This window comes from Ursus maritimus, unplaced genomic scaffold (assembly GCF_017311325.1).
Source record: "Ursus maritimus isolate PB19 unplaced genomic scaffold, ASM1731132v1 scaffold_34, whole genome shotgun sequence".
NCBI classification, from domain to species: Eukaryota; Metazoa; Chordata; class Mammalia; order Carnivora; family Ursidae; genus Ursus; species Ursus maritimus.
This window is the reverse complement of record NW_024426008.1, coordinates 12,262,232-12,276,352: the sequence shown is the minus strand read 5'-3', so window position 1 is coordinate 12,276,352 and position 14,121 is coordinate 12,262,232. Positions and strand designations below refer to the sequence as shown.

At 46.6% G+C, this 14,121-nt stretch overlaps 1 protein-coding gene across 1 annotated transcript in view; it reads left to right on the top strand.

Annotated features, from left to right (window-relative positions):
* The window catches only part of PCSK5 (proprotein convertase subtilisin/kexin type 5), a 456,163-nt gene that overhangs the window by 409,149 nt on the left and 32,893 nt on the right, over positions 1 to 14,121 (top strand). Inside the window, exons 27-29 of the mRNA XM_008691034.2 lie at positions 743 to 943; positions 9,693 to 9,776; positions 11,462 to 11,657. Coding sequence (XP_008689256.2) covers positions 743 to 943; positions 9,693 to 9,776; positions 11,462 to 11,657 — 481 coding nt within the window. The remainder of the gene's footprint in view (positions 1 to 742; positions 944 to 9,692; positions 9,777 to 11,461; positions 11,658 to 14,121) is intronic.

Genomic DNA, 14,121 nt, shown 5'->3' with positions numbered 1-14,121 from the left:
GATTGGTTTCAGACTCTTCCTGTGCCTCTTGTCCAATGATGGATTTTAATTTGGTTTGAAAATAAACATTAGCCAGGACTCCTTCCTTCTGCTTTTATCACTGAAGCAGAGTTCCTACGTTGCTCATTCATTTCAAACATCTCCAAGCTGATGGAAACAGGAGTGAAGGGGGCGGAGGGAGGGGGGATGCTGAAGAGAAATGCCTTAGAACGAATCACCTGGGATATTCAGAACCAGGACTCTTTCCTGGAGACTGAATCCACGCTATATATTCCTAAGCACTGTTAAAGTTCCACAAGACCCTTCGTCTGCGGGTTTGGCCAATCCCGGATGGCTAGGAAAGAAATACACTAGGAATCTCCCAGCGGAAGGACGAACAGTCCAATGCTCTCGAACGTCTGCAGGATCAGCCCACACTGATCTCCTGTGGTTTACACAGAGGTTCCTTTGATTTGTACTTTTTCAAGGCCCTGAGAATTTAAAGTTCTTTACTCTATGCTCTTTGCCCTTTAACCCCTTGAGCAAACTTCAATTCTTGGTTAAAAGAGGACTGGCATGTTGGACTTAAGACACATTTCTTGGTTGAAATAAGCTTATGCCAGTTGGGTTTCTTTAAAAACAAACTCAAACGAAGAATGTTCCTGAGATTCTCCGCGGCCTGTTTAGAACCCGGCCGCGCACAGAGCCCAGGCCAAGGCAGCCAGGGACCTACCTTCCTGATCCCTCCCGTGTTCTCCTGCAGGCGGCTCGTGTGTGAGGAGCTGTGGCCCTGGCTACTTCGGGGACCCAGAGCTGGGACAATGTGAGCGCTGCCACCCGGCCTGTGAGACCTGCACTGGCTTCGGCCACCATCAGTGTAGCAGCTGCCAGCAAGGGCTGCAGCTGCGGCAGGGGACGTGTGCGGGGCCTGCCCAGACCCAGGAGGAAGGCAAATCCTGGAATGGTATGTGCCTCCTGAGAGAGAGACAGAGAGAGCGAAAGCAGGTGTCTGGCCACCTTCTCTGCCTGCCTCCCTCCCTCTTTAACGCTTGCTTTTGGGCTAGCCCAGAGATGAAGGCAGGGAGTCAACCAAAGCTTGGGGTGGGAAAGGGTAGGAGGCTGTGGTTCGTTGGCATCTGACCTGATGGGAAACCCAAAGCACAACCTATGGGTGGTGTGGCCCGTGAGCTCCTATCCAGTGGAGGAGACCTCAGAGCAGGTAAAGGGAGCCATGTAGGGAAGTGGCCCAATGACCAATGTCTCAAAGATCTCAGAATAGCTTCTATCTAAGGTAAAGGGAAATGACTGGTAAAGGTGGGCTTTTTCGGTTGGACAAGGAAGAACTGCTCTAAAGTATTGGAACTTAAGCTGAGACCACGGATCTTTCTGGCTGACTGATTAGAACCTAGCATCATCCAAGCTTGCCTTTTAAAAGTCCCCCTCCGGGGTGCCTGCGTGGCTCACTCAGTGAAGCGTCCCACTCTTGATTTCGGAGCAGGTCATGATCTCCAGGTTGTGAGATCGAGCCCCAAGTCCGGCTCCACACTCAGTGGGGAGTCTGCTTGAGTTCTCTCTCTCCCTCTTCCTCTCCCCCTACTCGTTCTGTCTCACAAGTAAAATAAAATGAAAGTCCCCCCTCCAGCTACAGGTGGGGAAAGGGGGGACTCTGACAGGGGCAGGAGGAAGGGTGTGGGAGCTTGCCGTCTAACAGTAAAGGCTTGTGCGTGTTGGCTCATTCCTACCTGTGTCTTCAGCACCGACCTCCTCACACTGGAGTCTCAGTCACATGCTTCCTTGCAAGGTAGTTACAAACTCCAATGACCTCTCTGCGTCTCTGGTGGTTAAAAAACAAAACCCTCTAACTGCTGGAAAAATCTGACTCACATTCTATGCAGAGACACTCATGAAAACAAGAGATGCTCTCCGTTTGATTTCAAGGCAAGGATTTGTTAAAAAGGTCATTTCAGTGCAGCGGCCGTGGAAGTCTGCTCGGGATGAGTCTTCGAAGGGCTGGGGCGAGGGACAGATCCCAGGGAAGGAGAGAGGCTCTTGCTGGGTCTGAGGAGGGACATCCAGGGCGACTGTCCACCACGACAGTGTCGCATATGTGACTTAAAGGAAAAGCAGCACAGAGACCATCACAAACCCAGCAGCCAAAGGCCACGGAGAACACGGGCCAATTTCAGAGACATAGCTGGGAAGAAAATCATTCAATCCAGATTGGGATATCTTCCGTGAATTATAGCTGGACCCAAATGCTGAAAACGAGTTTGTCTGGCATTCAGGCATTTAAGAGACAGCGCGAGCCAAGAGGAAAATAGTCTGGTCCTGTGTTTCTAGCTCAGAACATCTGTATTTTATCTGGCATCCAGATGATGAAAAGGTCCAGGGAGCCAAGAGTCAGGGCAGATTTGATTCCCCAAATGATGACACGTCCCTTTCAACTGGACTACGCACTTTGCAAAGCAGAAGTCGGGCCTCGACTGTTCCCCTTTGTCAGAGCACCACGCCCACCCCTCCGCACTTTTCACTGTCAAGATACAGTGTTTTTGAAGAAAGGAAGGTATTAGTCCATTTGGGGATTTAGCACTAATAAGGGATTTGGGAAGCAGATGAGAATGTTTCTCATGGCTGGACAAAAGCAATAAAGTCAGCGACATGGCTGCACTTCTCTATGATCTAGGAAATCAGACATGCAGACTATTAGCAGTGAAGAAAACCAGTTTCTTCACTGAGCAAGGTAAGGCCCTCGCTCAGCTTCCCCAGCAGTGTTTAGACAACACTGAGGTAGACCGTAAGTGGGAAATGCACTCCATTAAGTCCTGGGAGTATTTGAGCCAACGCCTACATCTTTCCCCTGACTTCTAACTCTTAAAAAACAAACAAAAACAAAACAAAACAAACAAACAAACAAAAAAAACCAACCAAGGTTGAGAGCATAATAGGACAGAAGGTTCCAGAAAACAGGCACTAATTAGCCACCCCTTTCAGATGAGGCTAAGCAGGTTGCAGCCATCCTGGGGCAACTCAGAGGGAGCCCAGACAATGGACAGAACGGTCCTAAAAGAATAGAGCTGCCTTGTGACCTCAGCAAGGGGGTGTTGGGGCTTTTGACACAGTTGCAGATCCACATAGGGAAGGTAAAATGGGGCAAACTTCAGTCCCCTCCTTCACCCACATGACCTCCCAGCAGAAACAATCAGATCTTGTTTGCATCCGAAGACCACGACTGCCCCCATTGTCTGGGCCAGCATGAGTTGGGGAAATAGCCTTGAAATAAAAATCCAACTAGACTTCCCTGAACCCCTCTCTTAATAAAGTGGCTTCCCATGATGAGAAGACCATCATTCTTTGTTAACTACACACACGGTGGGACTACCTCTCGCCCCAGTCCAAGGATGGAGATTTCCCTACANGTTGGACCATGCCCGGCCAATCCTCCAGCCAAGACTAAGTGATTCCCAAAGATGGCCGCTCAACTCTGTTCTTCCTGCCAGCAAAGAATTGCTTGCACCAAAATACAGATCCCTACAAGATCCCCTGTCCTCGTCACTAATACCCTGTGAAGACTCCAAGTCCAATGTCCCTGCATGGCAGCAACAGAACCAATATTAAGTAGGCTGCTAATGGCTCCCACAGTGACTCAGGCATCACAGAGCGACAATTGGTGGAAACGTTCAGGTGCGGCAGGCCACGGTTCGGCTGCTTTCCTGAATCCATCGTTGGGAATGGAAACAGTTTACTCTATGACTGTTAAGTCATTTGGACTTTCTTAAGTGGTTTTGCCCCTGGTAGTGCCAGAAAGTCCGAAGAATAATTCCTGCACATTTCCCCTACGCACCTATTTCCATCATCGATTAAAACCGTGTCTGTAGCAGGCTCTAATTACATATTCTGATGATAGTTTAATCTACAAAGCGCAGACATGGGGAATTAACTTTTTATCTTTGACCACATCCTAACAATTTTTCACTAGCCTGTCTTTTGATCTTAATTCCTAGGCCCTGAGGAATCCCAGAGCCAGTCACAAACACAGCCATATGTAAAAAATAAATCTCAGTGGTGGGGAGATATGTTGCCTATGTGTAACCAAATCTTCGAGAGCTTTAAAGACACCACGGAAGTCTGATTTTTAGAAGCACTCTGTAGATATATACAGTTGCCTCGCTTAGAAAAGAGGACCTCATTTTTACTTAACCAACCAGAACTCAGGGAAGAAAACACAGGACTCTGGATGAGTAAATGATTAAACCTTTGGCCCACAGAATCCCTAGAGGAACCACGTGTCTCCACTTGCCCTGATTGTTAAATATCCCGGAATGTCAATAGGGGATCATCGAACGATCCCCAGCTAGAAATCAGCTACGATGGGAGATCGGCAAACACCACAAATCAAGTTTTTGGTCTTGTGTTCCAAAAAGCCATTTTACTGGTACACCACTACGCTGACCTTGACCAAACTATTTTAAAATCCAAATTAGTCACTAAAAAGTCTCTCTAGTGGATGTAGGCTTTTGAGGTACGCATACCAGGATTCAGATCCTGGCTCTGGTCTTCACCAGCTGTGTGACCTTGAACAAGGTACTCATCCTGTCTGAATCTTAGTTCCGTCGTCCATAAAGTAAGAACACGGAACAACTTCAGCCAAGGTCATTCCGGGAATTAAATGCGAGAACACACGTAAAGCTCCCCGGACAGAAGACGACACAATAAAAGTTTAACTACTCCCCCGCCCTTTAACCTGACCCAGTCTTAACACGGAAAACACTAGTTCACTTTCAAAACAGTCTTCCCTGTCAAAAGCAAGTAATTCTGGGGGGCCTAGGTCGGGGATGAAGGGTCCCAGAAAGAAGGCAGCAAATAGCGTTCAGCTGGGTGCCTAGGAGCCAAGCAGAGTCCCGACTCAGCCAATAATGTGTATAAAGATGTCCACAGCCGCTTATAACCACCAAAAAAGGGGGGGGGGGATGGAGCAACCTAAAAATGTAACCAAAGAAAAATATTAAGTGAATTGTGCTTCATGCAAATACATAACCCATTAAAAATAGTATGAACAAAGAATGTTAATAGCAAGAGAATACGCCTATAAAATTTATAATATCAAATGCAGGGGCACCTGGGTGAAGTGTCTGCTCAGTGGGTGAAGTGTCTGCCTTCAGCTCAGGTCATGATCCCAGGGTCCTGGGATGGAGCCCCACATGGGGCTCCCTACCCAGTGGGGAGGCTGCTTCTCCCTCTCCCCCTGCCTGCCGCTCCCCCTGCTTGCGCTCTCTCTCTGTCAAATAAATAAATAAAATCTTAAAAAAATGCAAAATGTAGGGTCAGTATTATCTACGCAGCAGACGTAAATGATTACACACACATACACGTGCGTGATTATACTCACACGTTCCGTATGAGGTCGGGGAATCTACGCGCCGACGTGCATACACCACGGGCATTTCTGGGTGGTAAGGTGATACGTGAAATGGACCTTCTTCATCTTTCTTGCATTAAAAAAATAAAACACTTTTTTTTTTTTCCTAACAAAAAAAGAGCCTGTGCCCACTGCAAGCCCATCTTCGGTGAGGAGCCGGCCACAGCAGCGACGGCGGAAATTTCATATCAAAAGAGGTAACAGGGAAATAGGAATCACAGTGAATCAAAAACGTCTGTGACGTACAAACCAACCCAAGAAGATGGGCTACAAGGAGCAAATGGGTCCTCAGAGAGAAACAGAAGGACGCGGTGACCACAACGTAGGCGCCCAAAGGCCAGAGACTGGGAGGGAACTCAGCCGTGGAGCTTTCTGGAACACTTAAGGGTGTTCCTGATGTGCTGAGTGGTTGTATCTGGGAGAGGCTACCAAGAAAAGCCTCCGTCCTTGCAGATCGGTAATAGGGCTGGAAAAGCACCTTTTGCCTTCCAGTCACTGTAGTAGCTTAGTATTTGAAATAACAGAGATTGGGGGAAAAAAAACCCAAGTGGTCACCAACGGTTATGAGTTAGAAAAATGAAGTATGATACATCCACGCAATGGAATGCTGTGGAGCCGTAAACAAGAGCGAAGGGGTTCTTTATGTGCTGAAAGAGGATGGGCCCCAAAATACATTATTACCAAAACAAAACAAAAACCAATGTGATAAACAGTGTGAAAAGACACAGTTTATATAAAAAGGGTGGAGAGATACTTTATGATATATTCACTTTCTTCGGTTTTGTTCGGGTTTTTTTTTTTAACTGTGCGAGTATTGCTTATTTAAAAAATGTTTTTTAAATAAAACTCCCCTTTTATATGGTTTAGCTATAGTCATTTCTGAAGGACAGACATTATCTTGGTCAAGGTGATTTTTTTTCTTTGAGGTCTTGTCCAGTCTAGAATTCCTGGAGTGGAAAAAAAATGAAAAACCATGATAAATATCAAAATTTACTTGTGATTAAGTCCCTAATCTTTTATGATAAAAAGCTGTGGCGGGCAATGATGATCCGTGGCCCACACTTAATTGCTGTTAACTGTGTGCACAGAGCACCCTCTAGTGGACATGTGCTGGCATTACAGAATTTTATATCGAGGGTATCCCAGTAAAATCTCAAACCGCCAGAATGTGAGATATATGTAATTATAAATACATATGTAGATATATACATTATATTTTACAAAAATGTGAGAAAATTCATTAAAACTCTTATCTTTCTAAATAAAAAATTTTAGTATAAGAACAATAAAATTGGGGCACCTGGGTGGTTCAGTCAGTTAAATGTTTGCTTTCTGCTCAGGTCATGATCCCAGGGTCCTGGGATAGACCCCACTTCGGGCTCCCGGATGGGTGGGGAGTCTGCCTCTTCCTCTCCCTCCGCCCCTCCCCTCCACTCCACTTGTGTGTGCTCGCTCGCTCACTCGGTCTCAAATAAACAAAATCTTTAAAAAAAAAAAAACGATAAAAAAATTCAAACCCTGAGGGGGTAAAAATTCAACACCTGGCCTAGACATAGAATATAAAAGATTGTCGAGGTGTCTGATAAATATTATTTTGCTATTATTTTTTAGAACTGCTTTCAGCCATTGAGTATCTTTTGTTTCAGTTCCACTGAAATATAATTGACATAACACTGTCAGGCTTAACAAGTATAATGTGATGACTTGATACACGTATGTATTGCAAAATGATTACCCCCATAAGGTTAACGCATCCACCACCCCCATAGTTACCGTGTGTGTGTGTGTGTGTGTGTGTGTGTGTGTGTGTGTGGTGAGAACGTATAAGAGCTATTCTCTTAGCAACTTTCGCATTACAGTAGAGCATTAGCTATAGACACCATGCTGGACCTTACATCCCCAGCACTTACTCCTCTTATGACTGGAAGGTTGTACCTTTGGTCCCCTCTCACCCATTCCCCCACCCCACCCCGACCCCTGGCAACCACCCATCTACTCTAGGAGTTTGGTTTCCTTGTAGGTTGCACATAGAAGTGAGATCACGCAGTATTTGTCTTTCTCTCTCTGACATATTTCATTTAGCCTAGTGCTCAAGATTTATCCATTTGTTGCAAATAGTGTTCCTTTCTACACATATAGCCCATCTTCTTTATCCATTCATGCATCGATGGACACTTAGGTGGTTTCCATGTCTTGGCTCTCGTAAATAAGGCTGCAATGAACGTGGGAGGACAGGTATCCCTTCAAGATAGTGATTTCATTTCCTTCGGTTATATACACAGAAGTGGAATTGCTGGAGCGTAGGGTAGTTCCATTTTTAATCTTTTGAGGACCCTCCATACCGTTTTGCCACAGTGGCTGTGCCCATTTACAGCCCCAGCAACGGTGCACAAGGGTTCCCTTTTCTCCACCTCCTCACCGACACTTGCTATCTCTTCGTGAGCCCAGCCCTTCTAACGGGTGTGAGGTGCTCTTTTGATCTGCGTCTCCCTGGTGATCAGCGAGGACTGATGTATGGCAACCAAACTGTTGCTCATTTCTGCCGCCTTCTCTTTTGGGTTAAGTGAGATCGTCAGGATCCCAAGGCCTTCGGGGAAACACCTGGACGGGCAGAGATTCCTGTCGTCTTTTGTGGGAAGCCTGTGCCTGGCCCTGCTCGGCACAAGGCTAACTGAGCTCTTAACAGCTCCCCCAAGGGAGAGTACCCCAGCGAGTCAGTCTCCTGGAAAACCAAGGCAGAGTTCTCTCTCCAGACTAGGGAGAGCACTGCCACTTCGCATGGCGGGACGATCATGTATGTCTCCATCCACACCAGTCTGTCTGTCTGTCTACCTACCTCTGCATCTAGTTTCCTCTGTAGCAAATCTCGGCAGCTTATCAACCATAGCACCTTCAGAGAAACCAAGCGACACCTCCCGGTGCCACTCCAGGCACGGAACAGAAGACAAGGGGAGAGGACTAAAGCCAAAGGTTGGGAAACGGGGAGGTGTGGTACCCAAGGAGGAAACTGGGAGGAAGGAGGCAGAAGGTCTAGCATTTACTGAGCCGCTGTGTGTGCGCGTTACACACACTGTTTCACGCAGTCTCCACGACAGTTCTCGAAGGGAGAGATCATTTGCTCTCATTCTAGAGACATGGAAAATAGGACTCTCCGAGTTTAATTACCGTATCCATGGTTACCCTCCCGTAAGTGGCACAGCTGGGCTCTGAAGGCAGGTGTGACTACAGAACGCGCTGTGTCAGACAGGAAGGAGTGGGAAGCAAGAGAGGGTGGGTGGGGAGGGAAGGGATCGGAAGATGCCAGCGTCAACAGTCGACGGAGGGTCCGGTCATTCCTATCACCCGTCCTCAGCTAGCTCTCCTTTTTCTAACTCTCCCCTGTGAGACTCATGCTGATTCCCAAGCAGCTCCTGAGATCGCTCAAGACCCCGCGTACTCACTGAGTGATGTCACCAAGGCTACTCTGTAGGTCTTTGAAATTGTCCTGTGGACTTGCTGACTCCCTGGAAGAGCCCGGCCACCAAAGGGAATGCTCCTGGGTGGGGGGGGGGGGGGGAACGCCTCTAATGTTTCCCAGGCGAATGGTGTAGTGACGGGATGGCCTGCTATCACCTGACCAACCAGAAAGCTCAGAGGTGGCTCCATTAGGTGAATGTTTAACGACGATTTGAGAGGAGATAAATTTAGGTTTGCATTCCACAGTGGTTACTCTGAAGAACACAGAAACCCAAACATTGACAGATTTTGAAACCTGGTTCCAAAGGGGAAAAAAGGAAAGAGGAAGGAAGGAAGGGAGGGAGGAAGGGAGGAAGGAAAAGGAAAAAGTTACTCCACAAAAGACGCAGTGAATTCTGTTCTCATCTTGGAGGGAAGAGAAATGGTCATCTAAAAATCTTGGGGAAAGAAGTGATGACCTTTAACTAGAGAACTCTTTCATGCATGCACGCACACAAGCATACACTCCCACAGATTTTTAACGTATGAAAGAAGGAACAAATTGTTAGTTCCAACAGCCCCACTGCATTGAAGGCTATCCTGTCACCGGAAGTTTGCAAACCATGTCTTGATAACCAATTGGAAGGAAGAGAAAAAATAAATGAATGAACAAAATACATGAATAAATGAATAAAGTCCACCGCGCAGGTAATGAGTGGGTACCAGTGTTCTGCCAATGCAAAACTGAAGGGATTCTATTCCGGGCAGGAAGGAAGACAAGATTACCCATGAGATCCCTTCCAACGCTGTAATACTATGAGCCTGTTCAAAGGACACTGACTTCTGGTTTCTGTCTACACAGACATTTTGAGAGGACACCAGCCTTGTCATCCTTCTTGTAAAACCTGCAATGAATCTGCGACCCTGTGCACTTCATGTCCAAAAGGTCAGTGTGGAATATGACAGGAGGTGGCCGTGGCCAAGCCAATTCACTGTCTCTCATACGTGTCGGCGTCTTTATGTAAAAGGTTTGCAGGACTTGATCCAGTTCCTAACACAGTGGCTACTCTGGGAAAATGCAGGGGCCCAAACAGTGACCTCTAATAAAAACTGGTATTCAGGGGTGTATGGTGGGCTCAGTCGGTAGAGCGTGTGACTCTTGATCTCAGGGTTGTAAGTTCGAGTCCCATGTTGGGTGTCAAGATTACTTAAAAGAAAAAGAAAGAGAAAAGAAAAATGTCAATGTTCTTACCCAAAGGCATGATAAAGTTATCTGTTGATTTGGCCACAGAATTTGTTGGAGTCGCTGGGTACCTAACATTTCGAGAGGCTCCATTACTCTTTCAAGTGCATTAGCCAAAACAAGAGAACTTAGGGTAGAGACTCTAGGGGAGGGTAAATACCCTACCTGTTCTTTCCTTCTTTATTTCTGAATTTAGGGGAGAAAAAAATCCCCAAGAAGAACAACTTTCTTTTTTTTTTTTTAAGATTTATTTATTTGAGAGAGAGGGAGCCTGACACGGGACTCGATCCCAGGACGCTGGGGTCATGACCTGAGCCAAAGGCAGATGCTTAACCAACTGAGCCACCCGGGCGCCCCAGCCAAGAATGACAACTTAACAGGTCAACAGACGAACTGCTTCATTGTCTATAATCACAAAACATCAGAAACAGCAACTTCCCTGAATTTGGGGGATATTTTATTAACATGGTACACTAACCGTGAGAATTTAAGAATTAAAAGTGACCATTAAAGTGGTCATTTTGTTGGCAGGTGCAATGTTCACGGTGAGCTGGGACGCAAAACAGTTTAAAATGACAGGTGCACCACGATTCTAGCCCTTTGAAATATTAAAGTTTACAACCAAAAATTGAAGGAATTTTCTTGGGATTTTGGAGCTGAGGGTGATTTTAAAATAGTTTCCTTCAATAATGATGTTATCCGATTTTTTTCGATTAAAAATAGACGGACCGTCCACTCCAGGTGGCGTTGGATGGTGGGGGACATGCTACTATGTTAGTGTCCTAGCAGGAGAGGCTTCGGGAAGCAGAAAAATGGACTCTATCGAGCTGCCCATGCGTAAGGGCCTTACAGGAAGACAGATAAAGGTGTTAATAGATCAACTGGGCAAAGGGAAGCCCCATAGTGACCTCAACCAATATCAGTAGGAAAGCAAAAGAACAGAAAAGGGGGCGTCTGGGTGGCTCAGTCAGTTAAGCATCTGCCTTCGGCTCAGGTCATGATCTCAGGGTCTTGGGATCAAGTCCCGCATCGGGCTCCCTGCTCAGCGGGGAGCCTGCTTCTCCCTCTGCCTCTGCCTCTCCCCCCCACCGCCCCCAATCATGCACTCTCTCTCTGTCTCAAATAAATTTTTTTAAAAAAGAGAAAAAAAAAAAAAACAGAGCAAAAGCCTCTGTGGTCGATTTCCTTTCTGGAGATTTAACTCCATGTGGAAGACTGAGCATCACTAATAAATACTTTGGTTTGCCCAAAATAAATATTCGACATACTCGGGTCTTTGGAGAGGTTCCAAAAAGCTGCTGTGGGCATCCGTTCTCTGCATGGACATGTGTGCTGTCGGACCAGACACATGATGACCGTCTGCTCTGCCTTCTTCCCTGGGTTTCTAGGCACATATCTGCTGGCCCAGGCCTGTGTCTCCTCCTGTCCCGAAGGCACGTGGGCCTCGGCGAGGAGTGGCAGCTGCGAGAACTGTACCGAGGGCTGCGACTCCTGCTCTGGGGCCGATCTCTGCAGAAAGTGCCGGACTTGGCCAGACTTCCCTCTCCTCCTCCACGAAGGCAGGTGCTACAGCAAGTGTCCCAAGTAAGTTTCCCTCTTTCTTCCACATCCAGCTTGGGTCACTCTCCTATGGTACTTGGAGGACAATTCCTTCTTGCAGCAGAGAACACCCCCCTCCCCCGCCCCGGTTACAGAGCCTATGGGCGTGTCCCCTCGCGACTCTGACATTGCTGTTGGCCACAGCAGCCAAACCGTGCACACCTCTCCCTTGTGACTATGATATGTACGTGTTTTTTACCTTTGTGAAAATACGCTCCTTTTCCACCTGTGGTTATGATCGAGGAGTTGTCTTTTTTCCATTACAAAAGTTAAGGCTGTGAATACATGCATCTCTTCTTAAACGTTTACAGGAGGTGAGGTGTGAGGTATAAATAATAAATGTAGAATCATACCTGGTAAATTATTTATTGATTCCTCATGGTTTCCTCGGTCCTCTGGTTTATAATTCCTTTTCTCTTCCCATCAGTGCTTCCACCTCCAGGACTTAAAAAGGAAGTGGAAACAGCACATTGAAAAGTATATCCAGGAACTGTGAGGGACAAGCAACAGAAAATCTGAGTAGGATGGCTGAGAAAATGTGGGGTTTATTATGTCACAGAACAAAAAGTTTAAAATCCAGCAATGGTTACATCGGTGGCCAACACTTCTTTAAAGACCCACAATCTTTCCATCTTCCTTTTGTATCTTCCTCAGCTTGTCCTCCCCGAGCCACGTTGTCTGCTCCATCTCCAAACTCCCCCAGCTTACACGGCAACAACCAGAGACAGAAAAGGGCACGTTTCTCTTCCTCCACCTCTTTTTAAAAGGAAAGAAAACGTCCTCTGACTTCCCTTCACATCTCATTAGCCAGAATGCATCACTTAACACCTTCCAAAAAATGATCTCTGGTGAGAAGGATGGAAAGAGAAGGACCAGTTTAGGCTACATAAGATTCACCCCTGAACAGCCAAGTAAAATCAGAACACTGGCAGCCAGGACGACTGGAAAGAGGGAGGCGAGAAAGGAGTTTGGGGAAGTAACCAGGAGAATCTATTTGAAAGAATTAGAAATTTCCTTTGCTCACTGATGAAAAGAACTTGATGGGAGAGCTCCAGGATCTAGGGTCGGGGTAGATCATTAGTACCCCCAGCCACTGCTGAGATACAGCCTATAGGGTACAAACGTAAGTCAGGGCACTCAAGAAGCTTCCAGTCCTGGTGGGGAAGCCAACATATTCAATTCATTTCCGCAAATAAGTAGTTAACACCTACTAGGTGTAAGAATTGATATCGGAAGCTAAGTTATAGCCAACTGAAGGTTCTCCATTCAGTCCAAAAAAGCTAAGATACTACCGTATAAATGAGCCTGGTCTTAGCTTTCGTCTGGATACTTTTTGGTTCCCTCCCTTCTCCTAAACCCCTTCTTCTTCAATTTTTCTTTCATAAAACTACATTAGATACGTAACCTTTATTCACTCCTATCCTATTTCTTCCTGACACATTCAATACATTTGCGATTCCTGAATAAATATAAGAATGGCTGGAAGAATGATGGAACAGATGTGAATGAGTTCATTAAAACGTCAAGTAAAGATGCCATCTACGATCCCTTCCTGGCATCGATTCAGAAAGGACTCTAGTGGCCGAGTTATCTGCCACAATTCGTCACCCCTCCACGTACCTATGCCCTCTGCTTGTCGCTTTGTGGCAACTTTCACAGACACAGGATGGACTTCCTTGACCCCTGGCTTTGGGCCGGGTTGATTTGCTTTGACCAACAGGGTGTTAGCAGAAGGGAAGCAGAGGCCTACAACCTGTCTGTCTGGATGAACTTGCCCTCCTGTGCTTTGTCATGGCTCAGAGAAGAATGTGCCCCAGCAGGTCGCGGTGCCAGGGAAGATAAAGGGACATGAAGAAGATCTGAATCGAGCATGTATCTCGGGGCCCAGCCTCCTTGCCCAGAGTTCATGCCTGAGCTCTTTGAGCACAAGCTCAGCCTACATCTGCCCCCGCCCCCAGATACACGGGTGAGGAGTTTGGGGGTGTTTGGTCACACAGCACTATTAGGCCAACAGCTGACAAACAGAATGAAAATTACAGAAAACAACTGAAATAGATACCGAGGACTTCGGAAGTCCATATTCTTTGTACTGGTTTATGATTTTCCTGCTTCTGAACATTCCAGCTCTTCCCGCCAGGTGTTTTCTTCCAAGGAACTGTCTAAATTTCCCTCATCTTCCAAATCTATTTGAAAAGGTTGAGGTTTTCGTGTTTGCCTTGTTCACCCGTCAGTGAGAGGTTTCTACAGCGTGATAATGTAATCATTCAGAGGTACTATATATATACAGACACCATATTCCCCCGGAAGAAAGGCAGTCATATAAACGTATCCTCCACTAGCAGCCACTGCAAATACGTTTGATGCCGTGTGCAAGCATTACATGTGCGTGTTGGAAAGAAGCCACCGGAGCTCGGCTGAGAGCATCCGAAAGCAAAAGCGGTTCCAATTG